At 60.2% G+C, this 21,160-nt stretch overlaps 1 protein-coding gene across 6 annotated transcripts; it reads right to left on the bottom strand.

Annotated features, from left to right (window-relative positions):
* Positions 1-165: 165 nt before the first annotated feature.
* On the bottom strand, positions 166-21,067 carry PNPLA6 (patatin like phospholipase domain containing 6). Of its 6 annotated transcripts, none has more exons than XM_014861996.3 (35): positions 20,949-21,067; positions 20,135-20,478; positions 19,716-19,784; positions 19,299-19,386; positions 19,043-19,125; positions 18,797-18,894; positions 17,019-17,159; positions 16,771-16,930; positions 16,372-16,452; positions 16,100-16,228; positions 15,630-15,710; positions 15,381-15,543; positions 14,982-15,065; positions 14,592-14,701; positions 14,288-14,455; positions 14,127-14,204; positions 10,341-10,546; positions 9,993-10,124; positions 9,793-9,916; positions 9,272-9,385; positions 9,000-9,075; positions 7,104-7,244; positions 6,815-6,878; positions 6,404-6,572; positions 6,054-6,236; positions 5,768-5,886; positions 5,383-5,539; positions 4,917-5,033; positions 4,760-4,829; positions 4,200-4,316; positions 2,057-2,358; positions 1,086-1,202; positions 780-876; positions 567-676; positions 166-457 (listed from the first exon to the last, which is right to left on the bottom strand). In XM_014861996.3, exons 3-35 carry the CDS (start codon positions 19,740-19,742, stop codon positions 383-385), a joined length of 3,981 nt encoding a protein of 1,326 aa, XP_014717482.1. In that variant the 5' UTR covers positions 19,743-19,784; positions 20,135-20,478; positions 20,949-21,067; the 3' UTR covers positions 166-382. The 6 variants fall into 6 exon arrangements, with proteins under 6 accessions (XP_014717482.1, XP_070347962.1, XP_044609062.1 ...); XM_070491861.1 differs by lacking the exon at positions 4,200-4,316 and adding an exon at positions 4,409-4,525 and having other exon boundaries at positions 20,378-20,478; XM_044753127.2 differs by having other exon boundaries at positions 20,378-20,478.
* Positions 21,068-21,160: the final 93 nt, after the last annotated feature.

Raw genomic sequence — 21,160 nt, 5'->3', positions numbered from 1 at the left:
CAAATGGATTCCAGGGTGGCACTCACAGAGGGGGAAGTGTGGCCTGAGGCTGGGCACACAGGTCATTGGACAAGCTCAAGGCTGCTTCAGGCCCCCACCCCAGCCATCCTGGGCATGGCAGGTGGGGCAAGGTGCCCCCTGAACCCAAAGACACCATGAGGCCACTTCCAAGAGGGGAAGGTTTATTGGAGTGACGATCAAGGGTCATCAGTGCATCACTGCCCCTCCCCTCGGGGGATGGGCAGTCCAGTGTGTGGGCCCTGGCGGCTGGGGGTCAAGGGGGACCCAGAAGGGTGGCAGGCATAGCAGCAGGCAGAGGGGGAGTGAGCCACCCCAATAGGGCCCGCCCCGGCCCAGCCCCAGGGGGGATGCTCTGAGGCCCTCAGGAGTCCACTGCGGAGCTCGGAGAGTCCTGGGGTGGACAGTGCCGGTGCCGGAGAATGGACTTCTCCTCCTCCTGTGGGGACAGGTGTGCCACGCACGCGTGTGTCACAGTGCACGGGCCACGTCCCTCAGCACACGTCAGCCATGTCACCGCCCGCGCCCATGGGGGCCCCCGGCCTCACCCGCTCGGAGGCGGTGCTGGGGCTCGCGCCCTCGGGAGAGCCGCCTTCGTCCCGCGAGCATTCGGGGCCCGCCTCCTCCTCGTACTCGGTCAGGCAATCGGACTCCTCCCCTGGAAGCGGGGAGCAGGTGGAGGTGAGCCCGGGCTGCCATCTCCCGCCGTCTCCCACTGCCCCCAGCCCAGCCCACCCTCCGGGGGTGCCCTCAGCCCCCACCATCAGCACAGCCATCGGAAACGTAGCTCGTGGGGGGCTCGATCCGGGACACGATCTCGGCCAAGTCGGTGAAGCCAGAGCTGGGGAAGGCCAGCACCTGTGGGTGATGGGGGTGAGGCTCTTGGGGGGTCCAGGGGGTCCTGGGGTGTCTCGGGGGCTCAGAGCTCCCCTGGGGGGAGCTCTCTGGTCTGAAGGGCTCAGTGAAACCCAGGGAAGTCTGGGGTCACCTGGGATTTGGGGGAGACCCAGGGGGGTTGGGGGGAATCTGTTGTCAGAGTGACCCCGTCAGGGAGGTCATGGGCTTACGTCCGCACGGCGGCTCTCATTGAGGTCAGCAGACCGCCGGTCGGTGAGCATCTTTTCAATGATGTCGCTCCGGCTCCAGACCCCAAACACAGCCTTCCCGTACTGGTAGCCCACATCCTGCAGGAAACGAGGAGGCTGTGGCCACGCCTGCAGCCCCCCAGATGGTCTTCTCCGCCTCATCCTCTCTGCTTAGCCCCTCTCTGTATGCCCTTTCCCTGGCCCTTCAGAAGTCTGACGCTCTGGGGGAGCTGGCATTTGAGACTAAACCTACTTCCGAGTCAGCCCTAAGTAGCACGCTCGTCCCATGTCCCCCTTCCTATGCCACTGCCAGACACAAGCAATCCATCTTCCCACATTCTTTCCCACTTAGCCCCATGCAGTGTGCCAAGTACCAAATGGCACAGGATGGTGGTGTGCAAGCTTACTGCAAGGTCTGCAAATATGGGGTACATCCATGGATATCACCACCTCCCAAGCCTGTAACAGACATCACTAATCCATCACAGCATGCTTTCCCAATGAACCCAGAAAGGGCTCAGACATTCTTACTCAGAGCTCCAGGCAGCAGCTACTGACCAATTTCTGTTGACATGAGCTATGACACATTTTTCAGGGCCAGCGGCACATGGCACATACTGCTACATTGCTCTCTGAGACTTGTGGCAGACATTACTAACTGACCACTGTTCCCATCCCACCAACGCAGAAACAGCACTAGAAATCTCTACCCAGTGCTTGAGGCAGTGTGGCTGGCACACCATAAAAAAACTTAGTTCTTATATAGCACATGCCCAGCCACATCCCCTAACCACACTCACTGCAGACATCACTAATCGATCACTGATCTACTCCCCACGGATCCCCTTTGGGAATGGAGCCTCAGAATCCTTCCCATCGTGTTCCTCCAGGCTTTCAGTAGTAAAGCTCTGCCAGCCCACCACACTGGCACCGTGTAGCTCCAAGCCGCTCACATAGATCTGGTCGAACTTCCCAAAGTCCATGGTCTTGAAGCAGTCGATGGGCGGGCGCAGGTACTCGCAGTAGGAGCTGGACTTGACGACCTCCAGCTGCCGCACGCACGACACATAGGCCAGGCGGGACTGGATCTCGGCCATGTCTGGAACCTTGATCTTGTCTGCCCAGGGGTTCAGCCGCTTCCACAGCAGCCACCAGCCCGACAGGCTGTCCCCGTAGGTGCTGAGGTCCGTCTCGTCCTGGCTCCCAACGTCAATGGCGATGACCGTCTTGGCACCCATGCTGCGGGCGATGTCCGCTGTGGGGCAGGGGGGTCAGTGGGCGGCTCCCCACCGGGCCTGGGGTGGGGGTGTTCAACCAGCTCCACCAACACCATCGTGCAAATGGGCACGCAAGAGGAAAACCATGCAAACACCGTGCAGGCCCACAAAGGGGATGCAAATCGATGCCAGTGACGTTGAGATGGGCTAAGGGGTTGGGGCTTTAGGTCTGGGGAACCAGGGCCAGAAGAATGGAGGAGATGGAGGCAGAGGGACAAAGTCGCTAGGAGGTCAGACATGGAGGTGGGACAGAGAAGTGGAAGGAGAGCGATGCAGAGAGACAGAGTTGTAAGGACACCAGGAGACAGAGAGAGGCAGGGAGACAGAGGGCGGGAACACTGACCCAGAGAGAGAGATCCAGGGGTAAAGACAGCAGGAGGCAGAGCGTCCAGGTGGAAAGAGGGACCTCGGGGCTGAGACAGGGACAGAGAGCAATGAGGAGGGACGAGGAGGTTCGGGGAGCAGGACAGAGCGGGTGATGGATGGGGTGATGGCCCAGTGAGGTGGGTGGTGTGTCTGCATGTCCATGTGCCCCACTGAGGGTCCCTGAGTGGGTATGGGGGACCCTGGGGGAAGGGTACAGCGTCCTATAGCCAGGCTCAGCCCCCAAAGACACCTGACTGTGCCTGGGGCCCTCACGAGCTTGTTTGTGCATCTCTGTGTGTCTGCATACATCCCCATTGTCTGTGTGTGTCTCCTCTCCATGTGTCAATACACACCTCTGGGTGTGCCTACCTCTCTGTACACCCACCCACACCTGTCTGTATTCATTGCAGTCCACGTGTGCCTAGATTGTCATGTGTATACATTTCCTCGTGCGTCCAAGTGTGACTGTCCACCTGTGGGTTGTACACACCTGCTCACTCGTGTGTGCTGGTTTTAGTGTGTGTGTCTGTATGAGCACCTATGGCAGGAGTCAGCAAGCTCTTTCTGTAAAGAGCCAGAGAGAAGGTAACTTTGGCTTTGCAGGCCACATGGTCTCTGTCGCAACTACTCCACTCTGCCGTGCAAAAGCAGCTGCAGGAAACGTGTAGACGACTGGGCATGGCTGTGTGCCAATAGAACTTTATTTACAAAATCAAGCAGGGGGCCGGATTTGGCCTGCAGGGTGGAGTTTGCGAGCCCTGGCCTATGGGACCTCGAGTGCACAGGCAGCTAGGGCAGGTGTCTATTTGTGGGCATGTGCTTCTGGGCGCGTGACATTCCAAGCTGCAGAGCCACCTGCCTCTCACCTGCACGTGTCAAGTCAGTGGGTGTGAAAGAAACCATAACTTGGTCACGTCGGTGCCTCACCTGTTTGCGTGTGTACACTCAGGCACACCTGAGGGAGCTGGCGGAGTGAGTGTGGATAGACAGCTGTGGGAAGACGTGCCCTATTTCGCCAACGAACATATTGACTTGTGCATGTGTGTCTGACCATGTGCACATAAGTGAGTGAGGACCCTACCTGCCACGTGAGCATCTGCAAGAACGTGTGCATGTGAGCAGACACGTAGCTGGTGTGCATGCATAAAGATGACCCACTTTATCCTCATCTTCCCTGCCACGCATGTATGCATGTCTGTGTGTGTCCTTTTGTGTTCTAACACAGCACGCGGGTGCACTTTTCAACTGCACGCCTTCCTGTCCTTGGGCACACCCACACATCTGCCTGCACACCTGAATGTGCATGCGTGTGCGTCGGGAGCCCTGCACAATCTGCTTGTGCATGTGTCCTCCTGTGTGCCTGTCTGCCCGTGTGCCTGCCCGTGGCCCTCCTGCCCGTGTGTGTGCCTGTGCATGTGTGCGCGTGGGCAAGCGTCAGCGGGCAGCCACTTGCCTGGCAGGTTGTTGATGTAACCGCCGTCCATGAGGAGGTGCCCGTCCTTCGGGTCGCACAGCGGCGGCAGGTAGCCCGAAAGCGTCATGCTGGCGCGCACATATCGCCACAGGGAGCCTGCCCGGCGGGACACACAGACACAGACACAGACACGCACAGACACGCTCAGACACTCTCGCAGGCCCGGCCAGCCTGGTGGGCTTGCTGACCTGGCACGTTGTTGACGTAGCACCCGTCCACCAGTAGGTGCCCGTCCTTGGGGTCACAGAGCGGGGGCAGGTAGGGGCAGTAGGAGGCACTGGCCCGGACGTAGCGCCACACGCAGCCTGCGGGGATGGCGTGAGGGCGTGAGGCGCCCAGCTAGCTTCACGGCCCCCCACCCCTAGGGACAGACATACCTGGGGCCTCCAGGGCATTAGTGGGTGGCAGTTAGTGGTCGCAATTAGGCCAGGGTGGATGGTCACTCGTGTTAACAGTGTCCCAGACGCTCAGCTGCCCTCCCTGTACCCCCTCCCCACGCGGCCACGGTGCCTGTGGTGGGGCCAGCCGGGGGCACCCACCATCTTTGTGGACACGCATGGCCGAGGCGGTGATGTCCGTGGTCACGTTAAAGTATGGCAGCCACAGGTCCTATGGGGACAGGGACCAAGGTAGGGGAGGAGGGGGGACCCCTGTGGGGAGGGATGGGGGCAGGGCGGGCCTGGGGGGAGGGTGCACCTCAATCTGCTTGTCCTGGAAGACTCGGTGGATGCTGCGGTTGAAGGCGGACCCCGTGAACATGGAGGTGACGGGGTACGTGAGGTCCAGCACGGGTTCCAGCACCGACGTCATGCTCTAGGGGCAGGGGGACCGGCTGGGGTCAAACAGGAGTCACTTGGGGTCACCAACTGGGAGTGAGCAGAGAGCACTCAGGGACGACGACGTGGTCACCGAGGGTCAAACAGGAGTAACCCAGGGCTGCTAACGACGTGGTCACTGAGGCTCTTGACTCTTAAGCTGAGTTGAGGACTAGGGTCAGTAGCCACGAGGCCACAAGGGACCACCCCAGGTCCAGGAGGTGTCTCTATAAGGGTCCGGGGGGGGTTCACAGATTAAGTCAGGAAGGGCCAGGGGAAGCCCAGAAGCCCCTCCGGGATCAGGTTTCAGGGTGCTCCTGTGGTGGGGTGCACCCCCCAACACACACCTTGGCCCACTCCCGGGCCCGCTGCTTAGTGCGGCTGGCACTTCTCTCCTCGGCATACAAGGCTCCGATGAAGGAGCCGATGGACGTGCCGCCCACCAGGTCCACGGGGACCCCGGCCTCCTCTAACGCCTTCAGCACTCCGATGTGTGAACAGCCTCTGCAAGGGCGAGAGACCCAGTGACCCTCGGGGGATGCCCTAGGCCCTGGCCCAGGGGCTTCCCTTCTCCTATTTCCCCCACTGGCAAGGAACGAGGTGCTAGCCCCGTTCCAAGCTTCAATGGGGATCTCCTCCAGGGGGCAAGCTCCACCCATCAGACATTGTGGCCCCGCCCCACAGGGTGTGCCCAGGGGCAAGCCCCGCCCCCAATGCCGGCCCCACCCTCACCTGGCCCCGCCCCCGCCCAGCACCAGCGCGATGGTGTTGCCTGTGAGCACCCGCGCCAGGCGGGAGAAGTCGCTGTGCCGGTCCGCACGCCTTGAGAAAACCTTCTCATAGAGCTCGTGCTGCGGGGGGTGAGGGGAGGGAGACGTGACCTATGAGGACGTGGGTGCAGGAGGCGGCATCTGGACCTCCACTGAGCCGCCCCAGCCCCGTGGGCCTCTAAGCCACGCCCCCAGTGGCCACGCCCCTGAAAATAGGGAGGGTCCCTCTCCAAGGCCCCTGCCCTCACCAGCTTGGCAGGGCTGCGGCGCGAGAAGAGGCGGCGTGGACAGCGCAGGTGCAGGTGCCCCGAGCACCAGCTGCGCATGTTGAGCCACTCCACGGTGCGCGCGGGGCCTGGGCTCTCCTCACGGTGCAGCAGGACCAGCTGCTTGAGGGCGCGTACCGCCGTGTTCTCCAGCATCTGCTCCAGCTGCGGGGGAGCGGAGGGCGGAAGTCACCAATCACCGATCATTCCCTCCCCGCCCCCCGACACCTGGTCGCCTAGCCTCACCGTGACGGTGCACGTGGCCCAGCGCAGGCACAGGAGGGCAGGGGAAGGGGTCCCGGGAGTGGGGTCACTGTGCATGGTCTCCGGACCTGGCCGAGAGTGGGCTCCTGGTCACCCAGGCCCACGATGAGGATGCAGTCGGCCTGCCGCAGGCAGCGCACGGTCCAAGGCGTCAGCGACGTGTCTGTCTGGTAGAGCACGATGCGGTGCGCGTCCTCCTGCTGGGCCAGCCACCCTGACAGCCGGAACTCTTGGATGCTGGGGGTGGAGCGGGGGAGCATCATCCTCAGGCTGATCAGGGTTCCCATGCTCCCCAGAGACCATGTAGCTAAACTGCTGGGGGCAAGGAGACTTAGACACCCAAGCCCCCACAGCATGTCTGTGCCCTTCAAGAGTGGATTCACCCCATCGTCTCCCCAGGGACCAGATGAGTGGGACAGACGCTCCTTGTTTCACAGCCTAGAACCCGAACCAGATCTGCAGGGATCCTAGTAACTCACCTATCCAAGGCAGAGGCCCCCAGGCGTGCCCGGATGATGTCACTGTTGAGGAGGAGTGTGGGGCCTGGGGATGGGTGAGGAAGGGGAGTTAGGAACCCAGGTCAACAGAGCTGGGGGCCTCCCCCATCTCCCAGAAGAGAATACCCCCACCCCACTCCCCACTGACCCACTCAGGCATGTCCACTCATTGGCCAACACCCCGCCCACACAGGCCTTACCCCACACAGACCAATGGCCAGTCCCAGTGACCAATGGCCTGCCCTTGCCCACGCCCCTTCCCCCGACTGACCAATGGCTTGCAGTGCATGCTGCAGCTCCAGCATGAAGGCCACCATGGGCACCTCGGCACACACGGGCAGGACTGCCACTGTTGCCAGGTTGCTGGCTGGGTTGGTGAGCTCCGAGTGGGCGGGGACGCCTAGCCCCGAGCCTGCCGAGACCCCAAGGGATGAGATTGGCTGGGCAGTCCTGTGTCTGCCTCCTCGTTCTCAGAAATCCCTGCCCCCCATCCCCCAGCTGGGGCTCAACAAAGCCACAGCCAAGGTCACAGCCTCAGTCCTGGACCCACAGCCTCACCCACTGTCCACCGTCTTGATAAGACCTAGCCACCTGACCTTCAGCTGGGGCCCTAATCTCCTCAAGGGGACCCATTACACAACAACACAACCATTCCGATTCTCCACTCTTCCCGCGTGGACCTAATTGCACCCCCACCCCAGTCTGGACTTGGTGCCTCTGTCCACTGAAGGGTCTTGAACACAAAACTAGGCAGGAATAAGTATGTTTTTGACCCATCTATTGCTTCCCAGCTTCTGCACTAACACCTTAGACCAAGCCACCAATCCCCATATCTTGCCTGGACCTCTCGCTGCCTCCTCCCCTCTGGAGGCTGCCTGTAAGTCTGAACAAGCTCAAATGTCTTTGCCCAGCTCCCAGCCTGACCTGCCCCCTGCCCCCGTTACTACCCCCCACCCCCACACTTCTTCCTTGAAGTGTTTCAAAACTACCAAGGCCTGTGTGCAGAGCCTCTGTAGTTCTCTTCAATGTCCGGCCCCATCTCATTCACCAAGTGTCAACTCACTGTCCTCAGAAAAGCTTTCTCTTCTCCATCAAGACCCTCTTTTGTGCTCTGGACAGTACACATCTGACATTGCACTCTTCCTTTGTAATTTTAGAATTACGTCTTGCCGGCCAAGCTGTACACTCCTCTCAGGACCCCGTCTGTCCTGTGTACTCTCCCACCCCGTGCCTAGCACGGTGCCTCCTAGCACTTACTAGGGGCTCTGAAACTTCCTTTCCTGAAGAACATCAACAGAGGGGCTCTGGGAGGTCCAACATCTCAATGTTTCTGCCCCCACGGCTGCCCCAGGATCGTCAAGGGTGGCCGGGGCAGCCGGATGGGAGAGAATGGGCATCTGTGTACACAGTGCGGGACTGGGGAAGAAATCCGTCCGGGAAGACACTGGGCATGGCGGGGGCGGGCGGGGGGGTGCGGTTCTTGGCCACAGTTCACCCCCGCCCTGCCCCAGGGGATGCTGACATCAGGGCTGATGGGGCAGAAACCCCTGGGGAGGAAGGGGCAAAGATATTGCCCGGCTGGGCCAGGGTCGGGTCGCCATAATGTAGACCCTCAAACCCATTTTTTGGCAAACCTCGAATCTGACTCCATTCGCCAGGGAGACCAGCATGTGCCGGGTCAAGAACTACACTTCCCAGCATGCCATGGGCAAGGGAACCACACCTCCCAGCACATCTGTAACTTCAGAGGCCGCTTCCCAACATGCCATGGGCCCCAAACACGACTGTATGGACTCAATTTCCCAGCATACTTTGGTCTAGGACTCCCTTTCTCCGTATGTTCAAGATATGGACTCCATCCGTCAGCAGGCCCTGACCCCCAGAACCAAGCTCGCCGATAAGGCCTCCGCCCCTCAGCACGACTGATACCTTCCATTCCGTAAACCAGCATACGCTGGGTCTTGGGACTCCATTTCCTGGCATGCCCAGGAACCCAAACTCCCTCCCCCAGCATGCACCGGAACTCGGGTCCAGCTTCCCGCTTCAAACCCCGCCCAGAGCCGGACTCCGATTCCCAGCCTGCCCTGGGGTTAGGGCTCCCTCGCCCCACACGTCGCAGGTGTCGGACTACATCCCCCAGCATTCCCAGGGACCGGCCGGCTCTCACCTGGGAAGGGTCCTTGCAGCTGCTGCAAATTCCCCAGAATTTTCTGGCTCAGCAGGTGGATGAGGCGGGTCACCACCTGCGGGGTCGGAGGCCGGCGGTCCAGTGAGACTGGAGGGGCAACTGTGTGAGTCCCACCCTTCCCTCCTCTACCGGGGCGCCTGGGTCCCCGTTACCTGAGCCCCACCCCCGAGAGCCCCACCCTCGCTCGGGGGCTCCACCCCCACCCTGACCCCGCCCCCATCAAGAGAGCAGCCCACGTCCCGTCGGCGCACCTGCGGGTACCGACGTTTGATGTGGCCCAAGGTGCCCTCGGGGAGTTTGGCCAGCTCCGTGTCGCGCACTGCGTGCACCGTCGTGGCGCGCGGCTGCCGTGTCAGCGCCTCCACCTGGGGAACCGTGTGCATGACCCGGGCTGCGGGGGGCCGGCAGGCCTGAGACAGGTAAGGGGGAGGCCGACCGCGGGCGCAGAGAGGAGGCGGTACCGCCCCATCCAGAGAGTCCCCGAGATGGGGCTGAGGGCACCAAACCTCGCTACCCATTGGGGCTGCCAGGAGAGGGAGAGGACAGGCATGCGCGCCGGGCGGGGGACCCTCTTCTGATGGAGAGAGATCCGGGGACGGAGTCAGATCAGATTCACCCCACGGAGAGGAGCGGGAAAAAGGGACTGGGAGAGGTCAGAGGTCGTGGGTCTCGTTCACCGCCCCAGCAGGTTACCCGAGATGACTTGCGTGCTGGGAGGAGAGGGAGTCTGGCCTGGGAGAGGTCAGAGGTCGGTGGGTGGGGCCGCGCTCACCACGCCGATGAGGTCCCCGCGGCCGTACTCGCCCACCAGCTCCTTCTTGCCGCTGCCGCGCTGGATGACGCTGCGCAGCCGCCCGTTGAGCACGATGTAGGTGCAGTCGGAGCGGTCGCCCTGCCTGCGGTGGATGGGGGGTCAGGCTCCGGGCGGTCGTAGGCAGAGCCGGGGCGGTGAGGTGGGGGCGGGGGCTGCACCTGTAGAGCGCGCGTCCCGCCTCCACCGACGTCCAGTCGATGGCGAAGTCCATCTGGCGCACGAAGGGCGACATCCTCGCGGCCACCGTGTGCGCGGCGCTCAGCACCACGCTGGGCTGTGCGCGCATGATCCTGTAGCGGAGGGCGGGGGTGCATGGGCCGGGGGCGCCTGCAACAGCCCTTAGGGAGCAGAGAGGGCGGGTGGCGCCCTGGAGGTGCGACAGCGAGGGCTCAAAGCTGCGCTAGAAAGGCAGTGGCGTCCAGAGGCACGGCCTCTCCCAAGGCAGAATGGAGTTGGTCGGGGCCCTGCGAGCGCCACTCCCCCCCTAACATGGGGCCCAGCCGTACTCGTAGAAATCAGACTTGGAGATCCGAAGGAAGGTGCAGTCGCGCTGGGCCCGCAGCGTGAAGATGAGGGGCTCGCCCGTGAGCACCGCCAGCTGCCCCACCAGCTCCCCGGGCTGGGCCACGAACAGGCACACGTCCTCAGCCTTGTCGATCATGCGCTGGTAGACGTGCAGGCAGCCCCAGAGCACGAAGTGCAGGCTGACGTCCTGTGGAGGGGTAGGAGCCAGGAGATGGACACAGGGGCAACCCTCCCACCTCCACCTCACATCTAGGCACTCTACTGGAAGGGCTGAGGAAGAAGTTAGGAGGGAGTGAAGGCTTTGGATAGCTCTTAGCTGAGCAGCATATGTACCTATACTTCTATTCAGCACTCAGGGCAGCCATTGCTAATGGATCACCAACTCAGCCCAGGTTAAGGCCCATGAATTAACACAGCCAGCAAGAGGCTGCAAGGACTGGTTATACAGCACCCTGGCTGAGCTTAGATCCTCTTTGCCTCTGCTGGGTAACTGGATACCCACATGGAAAAGAGTAACGTTGGGTCCTCACCTTATACCATATCAAAATGGATCAAAGACACAAATGTACAAACTAAAACTATGGGGCCGGCCCCACGGCCGAGTGGTTAAGTTCATGCACTCCACTTTGGTGGCCCAGGGTTTGCTGGTTTGGATCCTGAGCACAGACCTACACACCGCTCATCAAGCCATGCTGTGGTGGCGTCCCACATGGAAGAACTAGAATGACCTACAGCTAGGATATACAGCTATGTACTGGGGCTTTGGGGAGAAGAAAAAAAAAGGAAGATTGGCAACAGATGCTAGCTCAGGGCCGATCTTCCTCACCAAAAAAAAAAGAAAAGAACTAAAACTATAAAACTCTTAGAAGAAGATGTAGGGGTCAACCTTCGTGACCTTGAATTTGGCAATGGATTCTTGGCTATGACACCAAAAGCCCAAGCAACAAAATAAAAAATAAATTGGACTTCATCAAAATTGAAAACTTTTGGGCTTCAAAAAACAAACAAAAACAGTGAATGGGCAGGCCACGGGCTGGGAGAAAATATTTGCAAAATAGATATCTGCTAAGGATCTTGAATCCAGAACAGATAAAGAACTCTTATAGGAGCTGGCAGGGTGGCATAGTGGTTAAGTTCACGGGCTCCTCTTTAGCAGCCCAGGGTTCGCTGGTTCGGATCCTGGGCACAGGACCTACCCACCGCTCAAGCCATGCTGAGGTGGCATCCCATATAGAAGAATTAGAAGGACATACAACTAGGATATACAACGATGTACTGGGGCTTGGGAGACAAAAAAAATAAATAAGAGGAAGATGGGCAACAGATGTTAGCTCAGGGCCACTCTTCCTCACCAAAAAAAAAAAAAAAAAACAAAAAACCTCTTACAACTCAATAATAAAACGACAAGCCAATTTAAAAATGGGCAAAGGCTCTGAATAAACGCTTCTCCAAAGACAACAAATAAATGGCCAATAAGCACATGAAAAGATGCTCAAAACCATGAGTCACTAGGGAAATGCAAATCAAAACCACAATGAGATACCACTTCACACCCACTAGGTCGACTATGAGCAAAAAGTGTGAGGCTGTGAAGCAATCAGAATCCTCATACACTGCTGGTGGGAAGATAAAATGGTGCAGACGCCATGGAAAAGTCTGGCAAAAAATTTAAAAGGGTCCTCAAAGAGTTAAAAACGGAGTTGCCATAGGACCAGCAATTGGACTCCTAGATAGCTGCGTCCACACTGACACTTGTCCCCGGCTGTTCACAGCGGCATCCTGCGTCAGAGCCAAAAGGTGGAAATAAGCCAGCTGTCCGTGAGCGGATGAATGGAGACACAAACTGGTCCATCCGCACACTGGAATATTCATGAGGGAGCGAGGCCCTGACACAGCCGCGCCATGGACGGACCTTGCCGACCGGGTGCTCAGTGAGAGAAGCAGACAGAAGGCCATAGAGTGTGTGATTCCATTGAAGGAAATGTCCAGAACGGGCAAATCTACAGAAACCCACGACTAGGAGTTGCTTAGGGCGGGGGCGGGTGAGGAGGAAGGAGATGGACAGCAAAAGGTGTGGGGTTTCTTTTCAAGGTGACGAAACTGTTCTGAAATTGATAGCGGCGGATGGCTGCGCAACTTGCTGAATTCTACTCTTTCAATGGGTGGACTGCATACTATGTGGATTACAGTTCAATAAAACTATCACCAAAAAAACCCCCAAAAAACCGCTTTGCTCCCTTCCCTTGTTTGACCCCGTCCCTGTGGACTTCCTTTGGTTTCCTAGAGAGCAGCGTTTCTGCCCACCACAGGACGTTTGCACAAGCACAGACGATTTTGCAAGAGTTTGCGTAATCCTTTGAGTGGAGTGTCTGTCAGAACTGTGGGCTTCCCAAGGGCAGGGGGACCCCGCTGGTGTTTCTAGCCTCTGCAGCGGGCAGCACAGGGCCTGGGAAATAGCAAACACTCACTGAGCAGGTGGGCCTCTCCTCTCTGGTTAGCTGCCCAGCCAGAGGCCTCCCTGTTCCACAAACTGCCCAGAGACAAAGACCCCTTCCTCATCCACCACACAAACCTGCCTGGCACCTCACAAAGCCCCAGTGAGCGCCAGAACACTGCAGGGACCCCTGGGAGGGCCACAGCCCCAGGAGACACACCCACACACACATGCTGGAACCTTCTAAGGCAGAATTTCCAGGCTGTGTTTGGGATAGCAATGGGAGTTACTAATATTAGGCTGCCATTTGTCATCAGATTGGGAAACATGTTTCTTCCCTGCAGGACTTCTCAGAGCCTTAAATATGCTAATGATGTTCACTGGGAGCTTCGAGGAAGGGGAGAAAACAGCCAGGATCTCCCAAACGTATTTGACCCCAGCTTCCTTGTTTGTGACACGGGTCTTCCATGAAACACGCTTTGGGGGATATCGGTGTAAAGTGGGGTTTCTCAGCCTTGACACTACTGACATGTTGGCCTGGATAATTCTGTCATGGGGGCTGTCCTGTGCATTCTTGCATCTCCGGCCTCTACCCACTAGATGCCAGGAGCACCCTGCCAGCTCAATAGAAAATGTCTCGACATTGCCAAATGTCCCCTGGGGGGCAAAGCTGTCCCCAGTGGGAGACTACTGGGGTCAAATTTCGGAAGGAGGCAGAGCAGAGTAATGTCCCTAACAAGGTCCTGGAGATGCCGAGAGGCCTCTGCAGAGCGGGGACCGTTAGCAGGCTGCGGCTGGGTTGGGACCAACAGTCTCCCAGATAAGCGGGGCCCAGGCCCTCCCACCCCCCCGGAGCCACAGAGCACCCACACTTCCTCATCCCGTCCCCAAGTACCCAGCTTCCTCTGCAGAAGGGACCCCGCCCCTGCAATGGTGGTACCAGCTGAGTCACCTGACCAAGCGACATGGCCAGATCCCAGCCAGCTCATAGGTGGGCCGACCCCCACCCTGCTCCCTGGGCCCAGGGCCTGTCACCCTTGCAGACCTTAGCGAGCTCAGGCCTGACCAGTTCCTCTTTAAGCCTCACCACGAGCCTAGCAGGTTTGACTCTTATTACCCAATTTCCCAGATGAGGAAGCGAAGAACTTTCTAGATGATGCGCCCAACGTCACACGGGCAGTCTGGGCAGAGTCGGGATCTCAAGTCCGGCCCCCTCCCTCCAGAACCCTCCTACCCTGGGCTTCCTGACTGGGGCCAGAGGTTGGAAAGCACAGACTGAGAGGTCTACATGGAGGATCAGAGGTCAGAGAGAGAGGTCAGGGGTCAGGCTCACCTGGTCCCCCTGGCGGGCAATGATGGTGCCGGCTTTGGCATGATGCAGCAAGACTCGGCTGTTCAGGAGGGAGGGGTCCTGGCGAGGGAGGGGGGTTGAGTGGCCCAGCCAGGCCTCCCCGCCCCCGACCTGTCCCCCAGCCTCTCTGGCCGCCCGCCCACCTCGATCCGCATCAGCTTGGCCAGCTCCCGCTTCGCCGCCTCAAAGATGCTGGTGGTCTGGCGGCCCTGGTAGGGCCCGAAGGGGCAGCCCCCCGTGGCCGACTCATCTTCACAGTAGCTGTATTCACAGGCGCCAGCCGGCTGTTCCCGGGGCTCCTGGGTGGGGGTCTGCGTGGGGCAGGGCCTGTGACCTCCTCGCTCCCACCCACCTCCTCCCCAGGGGACTCCACCGCTGGCCAGGCCAGATCCAGCCCCGGGTCCTGGGAGAGGGTTATCGATGGCTAAGGGAGACACAGGGCCTTACCCGAGCGGGGGCTGCCTGGGGCCCCCCTGAGGCCTCTTCCTGCAGAGACACGGAGATCCGGCCACGCTCATAGGCCATGTCGAAGTCCGAGCGGGGGCCGCCCTGCAAGCCTGCGGTGGGCAGGCGGCAATAAACGCAATAAGAATGAAGGACCCTAGCTGCGGTCTCAGCAATCGCTACCTATACGGCAGATACCTCATCTGTGCAGACATTGCTAATCGATCACTGCACTCCCTCAGAATCCTTCCCAGCAAAGTCAGGAAGACACCATTGCGATCAGAACCCACAAAATAGTCACGAGAAAGGGCTCCCAGGGTTCCCTTTTCACAGATAAGAAAAACCCAGGCGGGCAGGCCTGCATTCAAACCCAGAACCTTGACGGCCCCAAACCTGAGATGTCCACTGGCATGGAGATGCAGCGACTCAGCGGGGGGGCCAAGGGGGGTTCCAAGGAGGTGGGCTTCACTAGGTCCCCTGGAGAAGACACAGGTTCAGGCTCCTGCTCCCCAGAGCCAGCAGGTCTAGAGCTGGGGGTAGGGGGTTGGGAGCTGAGCGGGGCCTGGGGAGGGGTCAGCTCAGATCCCTGGGAACTGGGGGACTGGGAAAAGCAATTCCAGTGGGTCCACGGGGCAGAGGCCAGGGGTCCCGACAGGAGTCGAACCCGGGTCAAGGGCTTCCCAGGGGAATGGAACTGAGACAGCAAATGGGGGCAAGAGGCTGGGCTTCCTGTGAGAGGGGGCTGGGCCAGCCTCAGGTCCCTAGGGGCCCAGGCAGGGTCCTCTTGGGTACCTGCAGGTCCAGGCAGTGGGGCCCCAGTGGGGTCAGGTGGCCGGCCAGGGGTCTCCCTCGGCTCCTCGGATGCTGAGGTATTGACCACCCGCTTGGAGCCCCGCACGGGGCTGGTGCGGGCTGGGAGGCCCGGGCTGGGGAAGAGGCGCAGGGGCTGGATCTCCTGGGGGCAGAGAGCACCCTTGTGGCACGTCCTGGGAGGCACGCGCCACACCCCCCTCCAGCTTTTGCTGCTTCCACGCAACTTACATGGCTGAAGAGCTCATTGGTCAGACCCAGGTAGTTGTGTAGGGCCAGGAAGGTGACCCGCTGCAGCCTCACCATGATGATCTGCAGGGGCGTGGTCGGGAGGGGGCGTGGTCAGCAGAGGGGCGGGGCCAGGGGCAAGGAGTGAGGAGCCGACCCTCCCCAACCGGAGCGAGTTGGGACCAAGCATTAAGTGGGGATGGGGAGAAGAAGATGGGGCGGAGTGAAGGTCAAGGTCAAGAGCAGTAAGGGGCTGGGAAGGAGCAGAGGGGCAGCCAGGGAGAAACCCACAATCAGGCAGCAGAAGCCTGGGAGATGGGTCACAGAAAGCTAGAAGGAGGAGTCAGGGGGTCCCCGAGGTCTGGCTGCTCAGGGCCCAGAAGCAAAGCTCGAGCGCCTGCTGGCTGCTGGGTCCCAGCTCACAGGTGCCTGTGATGGCCCAGGCGGTGGGGGGAGGCCGAGGGCCCGCTGACCTGCACCACCCGCACCAGGCTCTCCGGATACTTGGTGAAGACATCGGAGAAAGCCTCCACCGGCAGCCGCAGTACCGTGGAGTCCCGGGCAGCCCGGGCAGACACCGTGCGCTGGGGGTGTTGGTGACCCTGGGGGTGTGGGGGGCATGAGGGGAATCAAGGTCAGGGGCTGGGAGCCCCCGCGTTTCTCCCCAAACTCTTCCCAACGCCAGTGCCCTGGGTGCGTCCTCCTCTCCAGCCTCCCCACCTCCACCTGCATCCTGGTCACTCACCGTGATGACATCCAGGATGCTCAGAAGGCTGTTGACGCTGTCCCCGGGGACCACTTCCTTCACCACACACTCCTTCCCGTCCTGAGAAATGGGGAGGGGGGCGGGGGCTGCTGACCAGGACCGCCCCCACCCTGCCAACCGGCATTCCGCCCCCTGACCATGCCACTGGCCCTCGCCCTCACCCACCCCACTGGTCACTGATGCCCAGATCCCTGACCCCACCGAACCTTCTGACCAGCACCCATTTCCTGGCCATCACTGTCACTGCTGACCGTGTACACCACCCCAGATGCCCTGGGCCCTCTGTGCCCGACTCCTGCACGTGCATCTCAGAAGACCACCAACTCTACTGCCCAACCACTGCCCACACTGCAGTGTCCCCAAGGGTGGGCCACTCACAGGCCCAGGCAGACAGAGCTCCAGCAGCCCGTCCTGCACCACGTAGATGCTGGCATCCGGTTGGCCCGGCCGGAAGACATAGTCCCCCTGGCTGAGCCTCTGGAAGACCATGTGGCGGCAGAGCTCCAGGAAGAGTGGCTTCTCGAAGTGGCCCAGCACCCTGTGGCACGGCGGAGGGGAAAGGAGGGCGGCAGGCGGTCAGGTCGGCCCCCAGCTCTGCAGCCCCCCACCTGCACCCTGACACTGACCGGACGTTCTTGAGCATATAGAGCACCTCGGAGGGCAGGTGGGAGTTGGCCAGGTCGCCCTCCGTCAGGTCGGCCTCAAGCACCGCAGGTGGGGGTTCCTTCCGCTGGAGCGTTGGCGCCTCTTTCTGGATGCGCAGGATCCTGGTGGGAGGAGAGGGGCGCAGGGGAGGCAGGGAGAGGTCTCAGGCAGACGGGAGACCCCCCCATAGCCCTTCCCCCGGGGCACAGAGCAGGGTCAGCAAACTCTGGCCCACTTGCCAAATCAGGCCCGCCATCTGTTTCTGTAAATAAAGTTTTATTGGCCAACGGCCGTGTTCATTCATTGATGTATTATCGGTGACTGCCTGAATGTTACAACGGCAGAGTGGAGTAGCTGCAGCAGAGTTGTATGTGGCCTGACAAGCCTAAGATGTTTCCTCTCTGGCCCTATACAGAAAAAATTTGCTGATCCTGATGTAAAACCCTGTGATGGTCCCTCCACTAATCTGAGGCCCCTGAGATGGACCCTTTAGTTAGGCAGACCCCGACACACCTTCCAAGATATGAGCAGACGCCAGAAAAAGCACATCTGTTCATCATGGGATCCCTGAAATAGCCCTTCCAGTAGTCACAAACTAGACTCCTGAGATAGCCCTTCCTCCCAGGTCTCAGTGAACCCTAAGATAGCCCCTTTGATGGTCACAGAGACTCCTGAGATAGCCCTCATTACATGTAGAGAATCCAGATATAGTCACTGTGCTCATCATGGACCTGGAGAGCCCTTCCCCACAAGTCACAGTTACTACTGAGATAGCTCCTTCATCGGCCACAAGATCCCTGAGATAGACCCTCTAGGACGAGCAGACCCCTGAGTTAAACTAGCCCTTCCCCAGGTCACAGAGGGCTGAGATAGCCCTCTGATGGTCAGGAAGACATAAAGAGGCTCCTCAAGGCTGTGCAGACACTGAGGCAGCCCCCATGACGTAGGAGACATGAGATATAAACCCTTAACTGATCATGGGAAATCTAGAGATAGCCATTCAACTCAAGTCATAGGCAGCTGTGTTGATCGTGGACAGTCCTGGGAAGTCCCCTTTGTGCGAAGACACCCGTGAGACAGACCTTCAAGTCGACCCCGGATGTCAGGAGACCCCGGGCCAGCTCCCAACTTAGAGATCTCTGGGAGAGCCTTTCTCAGAGGCCCTGAGGTAGCCCTTTGCTGATGACAGAGACCCCTGAGATGTTCTTCCTATGTTTCTAGTACAAGAAAATTCTTGAAATAACCCCTGAGGAACAGAAACTCCTAGAATAGCTCCTTAGTGTGGAAAAACCCCCAAGGAGGTGACATAGAGAGATGCTTTCTGATGTAGAGAGATTGCTGAGATAACCCCTAAGGAACAGACGCTAGAGATAGCCCCTCCAGCAGGTCACAGAAACACCTGAGATAACCCCACTGAGGCACCTCTGGGGTGGGGAGACCCACGAAACAGCCTATAAGGAAACCCCAGATGTAGACCCCTGCATATAGGACAAGGTGTCTGAGATCCCGACTGGAAAGCGAACAGCTCATAGATACCCCGAGGTGGGGAACATCACTGAGACAGCCCTCAGGGGATGGGGACCCCAGAGGCAGCCCGTCTGGTGTGCGAGAGTTCAGAGATAGCCCCTCTGATGTGGGAAGACTCCCACAACAGTTCGTGGGGTTCAAAGAACCCTGAGATACCCCTTCGCTGTGGGATGATCACTCAAAAGGCCCCTGAGATAGCCCCCAGCGCCGGGTAGACCGAGCACAGCCTTACTTCTTGGCAATGTTGAGCATCTTAAGTTTCTTCTTCATGCGTGGCCGGGAAGTGGTGGAGACGGAGGTGTCCACCAGGGAAGAAGTGGATTGTGATACCTGGGAGGATTAAGGGGTGGGGGGAATGGGTCAATCGCCAGTTTAGACCCTAGCGAAGAGGCAGGCAGACCCAGAGGTCCTTATCGGGAAGGGAAACTAGGGGCCTCCGTGCGGTCAGCCCCGGGGCCCCAGGGGGTCCTAGACTCACCTTCCGCATAATCTTCCGGCCATAGAAAAGCACTTTGTCCCTCTTCCGGAATCGATACCGCGGGCCATCCGGGGCTGGGGTTTCTGGGGACAAAGCGGGGAGAGGGGCACTATGAGCTCTACGCAGACCCCACGCGGCCGGGAATGGGGATGCTGCGCGCAGACTCCAGCAAGTCCCATCTCTACCGCCTCAGGGCCCCGGGCATTTCAGCTCCCCCACCCCGCAGACTTCCTGGAGGGGCCCTCCGGGTCCTCACTCGGCACTCGAAGCCTCCGCACCAGCAGGAGGATGAGCACGGCCGTGACCAGCACCGCGAGTCCGGCCCCGATCATCACGCCCAGCACCTGCGGGACGAACGGCACTGGCTGCGCATCGCATGCCCGCCCCACCGAGTCCTCCCCGGGGGCCGGGACGCCCTGAACCCCATTCTGCCCCGCCCCCGCGGAGGTCACGGTTGGCCCGGGGCTCGGCGTCCCCATCTGCAGAATGGCCCGGCGCAGCTCCCTCCCCGGGGGCACCGCTCTTCCCAGCGGTTTGGCGGCGCGGGGCACGCCGGGAAACGTAGTTCCTCCCGAACAGGCGCAGCCTGGTCTCGCGGGGCCGCGATGATGCGCGCTGAGCACGTCGGGAGTTGTAGTCTCCGCGGCGCTGCACAACCGCCCCAGCCCCTTACCATCCCTGTTTGCAGCGGGGCCTCCATCAGTTCTTCCGGGCTGGACCGCCCGTCTGGTAGACCGGAGTCCTGGGGAATAAGAAGCAGGAGGAAGCCGTGCGAGTCTTCACTCTGGGCCCGCCCCTCCCCGGCCGCAAGCCCTACAACCCTGCGTACCCGTCGCCTGAGCGGTTTCTCTGCTGGCCAGGGGACCGCTAGAGGGGCTCAGCGGAGCAGAGGGGTGGGGCACTTGACTTCCCGGCCCCGCTGGGACCCCACCCTGGGGCAGAAAGGCAGCTGGCCGAGCATCCACTGTCAGCAGCCAGCGCACAGGTCCCCGAAGGGCACGGCTTCCTCCCGCAAGAGGCCCCCTTCCCGGCCTCTGCCCCGCGGGACTGATCAATCCTGACCCACCGACCCCTTAGGCCTCACCCTCGTACCCGCTGCGAAAACTGGACGCTCCACCCTTGGAAAACTGGGACCCACAAGGCATGGGGCCCGGAGGCGCCTGATTCTCGGTCCAAGCCTGCCCCCGGGGAGATCCGGGGCTGGGTCGCGCGGGAGTGCTGGCGGGAGCTCCCCCACAAGGGTTCCTGGGGTGATGCTGAGGTCTCGGAAGGGTCCTGGGACGCTCAGAGTGGGGTGGGCTCGCAAGATGTTCTTGGTTGATGCTGGAGACTTACTGTCACGTATTAGTTGTTACGGGGCCCCTGACGGTGCGGAGCAGGACAGAGAACGATGCCGGCGCCATTGCTGGGAGATGTAACCATGGACACTGGAATTCCTGGGGGTCACTGGAAGTTACTGAGAGATTCTGAGGAATACAGGACTAGACTACTGCTGGGAAAACCAGAAGCTGGGTGGGCCCGTCCCTGGGGTCGTTCGAGCACGAGAGCGGGTCTAGGGAGGGCACCGGGCTCCCTGGAAGATACTGAGGAATGCTGAAATATGATTGGGACTTTTCTGGGAGGCCGAGGATGTTTCTGGCGCCACTAGAGTATTAATGGAAATTTGGAGGAGTCACTGGGCCCTTGAGACATTATCTGGAAAATTCACGGAGAGCTAGTCCCCTTCCACCCTAGGGCGCACCAGGCTACCTGCGCAGAAACACCTGCCGGGAACTGGGAGGAATGGGAGCATCACCAGGTCGGGGGCTACCGGGAATCAGGGGAGGACAGATCTTGGGAAAGCTGAGGGCTCGCTAACGACCCCAGAAGGGATGCCCCTGAGGGGGCGAAGGAAACCCGGACTCACCCAGGGGCCACAGCCAGGGTCCACTCTGCGCCAACACGGGAGCGTTCCGCCCAGCGCCGCAGGCGCGGCCCCTTTAAATTATTCGCCGCAGCCCCGCCCCCGCCATGTTTGGAAGGTCGCGAGGGGCCGGCCACGCTGAGTGTGGCACCGCCTTAAAGGGGCCGGGCACCGGTTGGCGCAGGGAATGCCCCACCCACTAGAAATGAGAACAA

The sequence above is a fragment of the Equus asinus genome, chromosome 20 (genome assembly GCF_041296235.1).
Source record: "Equus asinus isolate D_3611 breed Donkey chromosome 20, EquAss-T2T_v2, whole genome shotgun sequence".
Taxonomy (NCBI): Eukaryota; Metazoa; Chordata; class Mammalia; order Perissodactyla; family Equidae; genus Equus; species Equus asinus.
Note: the sequence above shows the minus strand (reverse complement) of the source record. Positions and strands in the feature narration are given on the sequence as shown.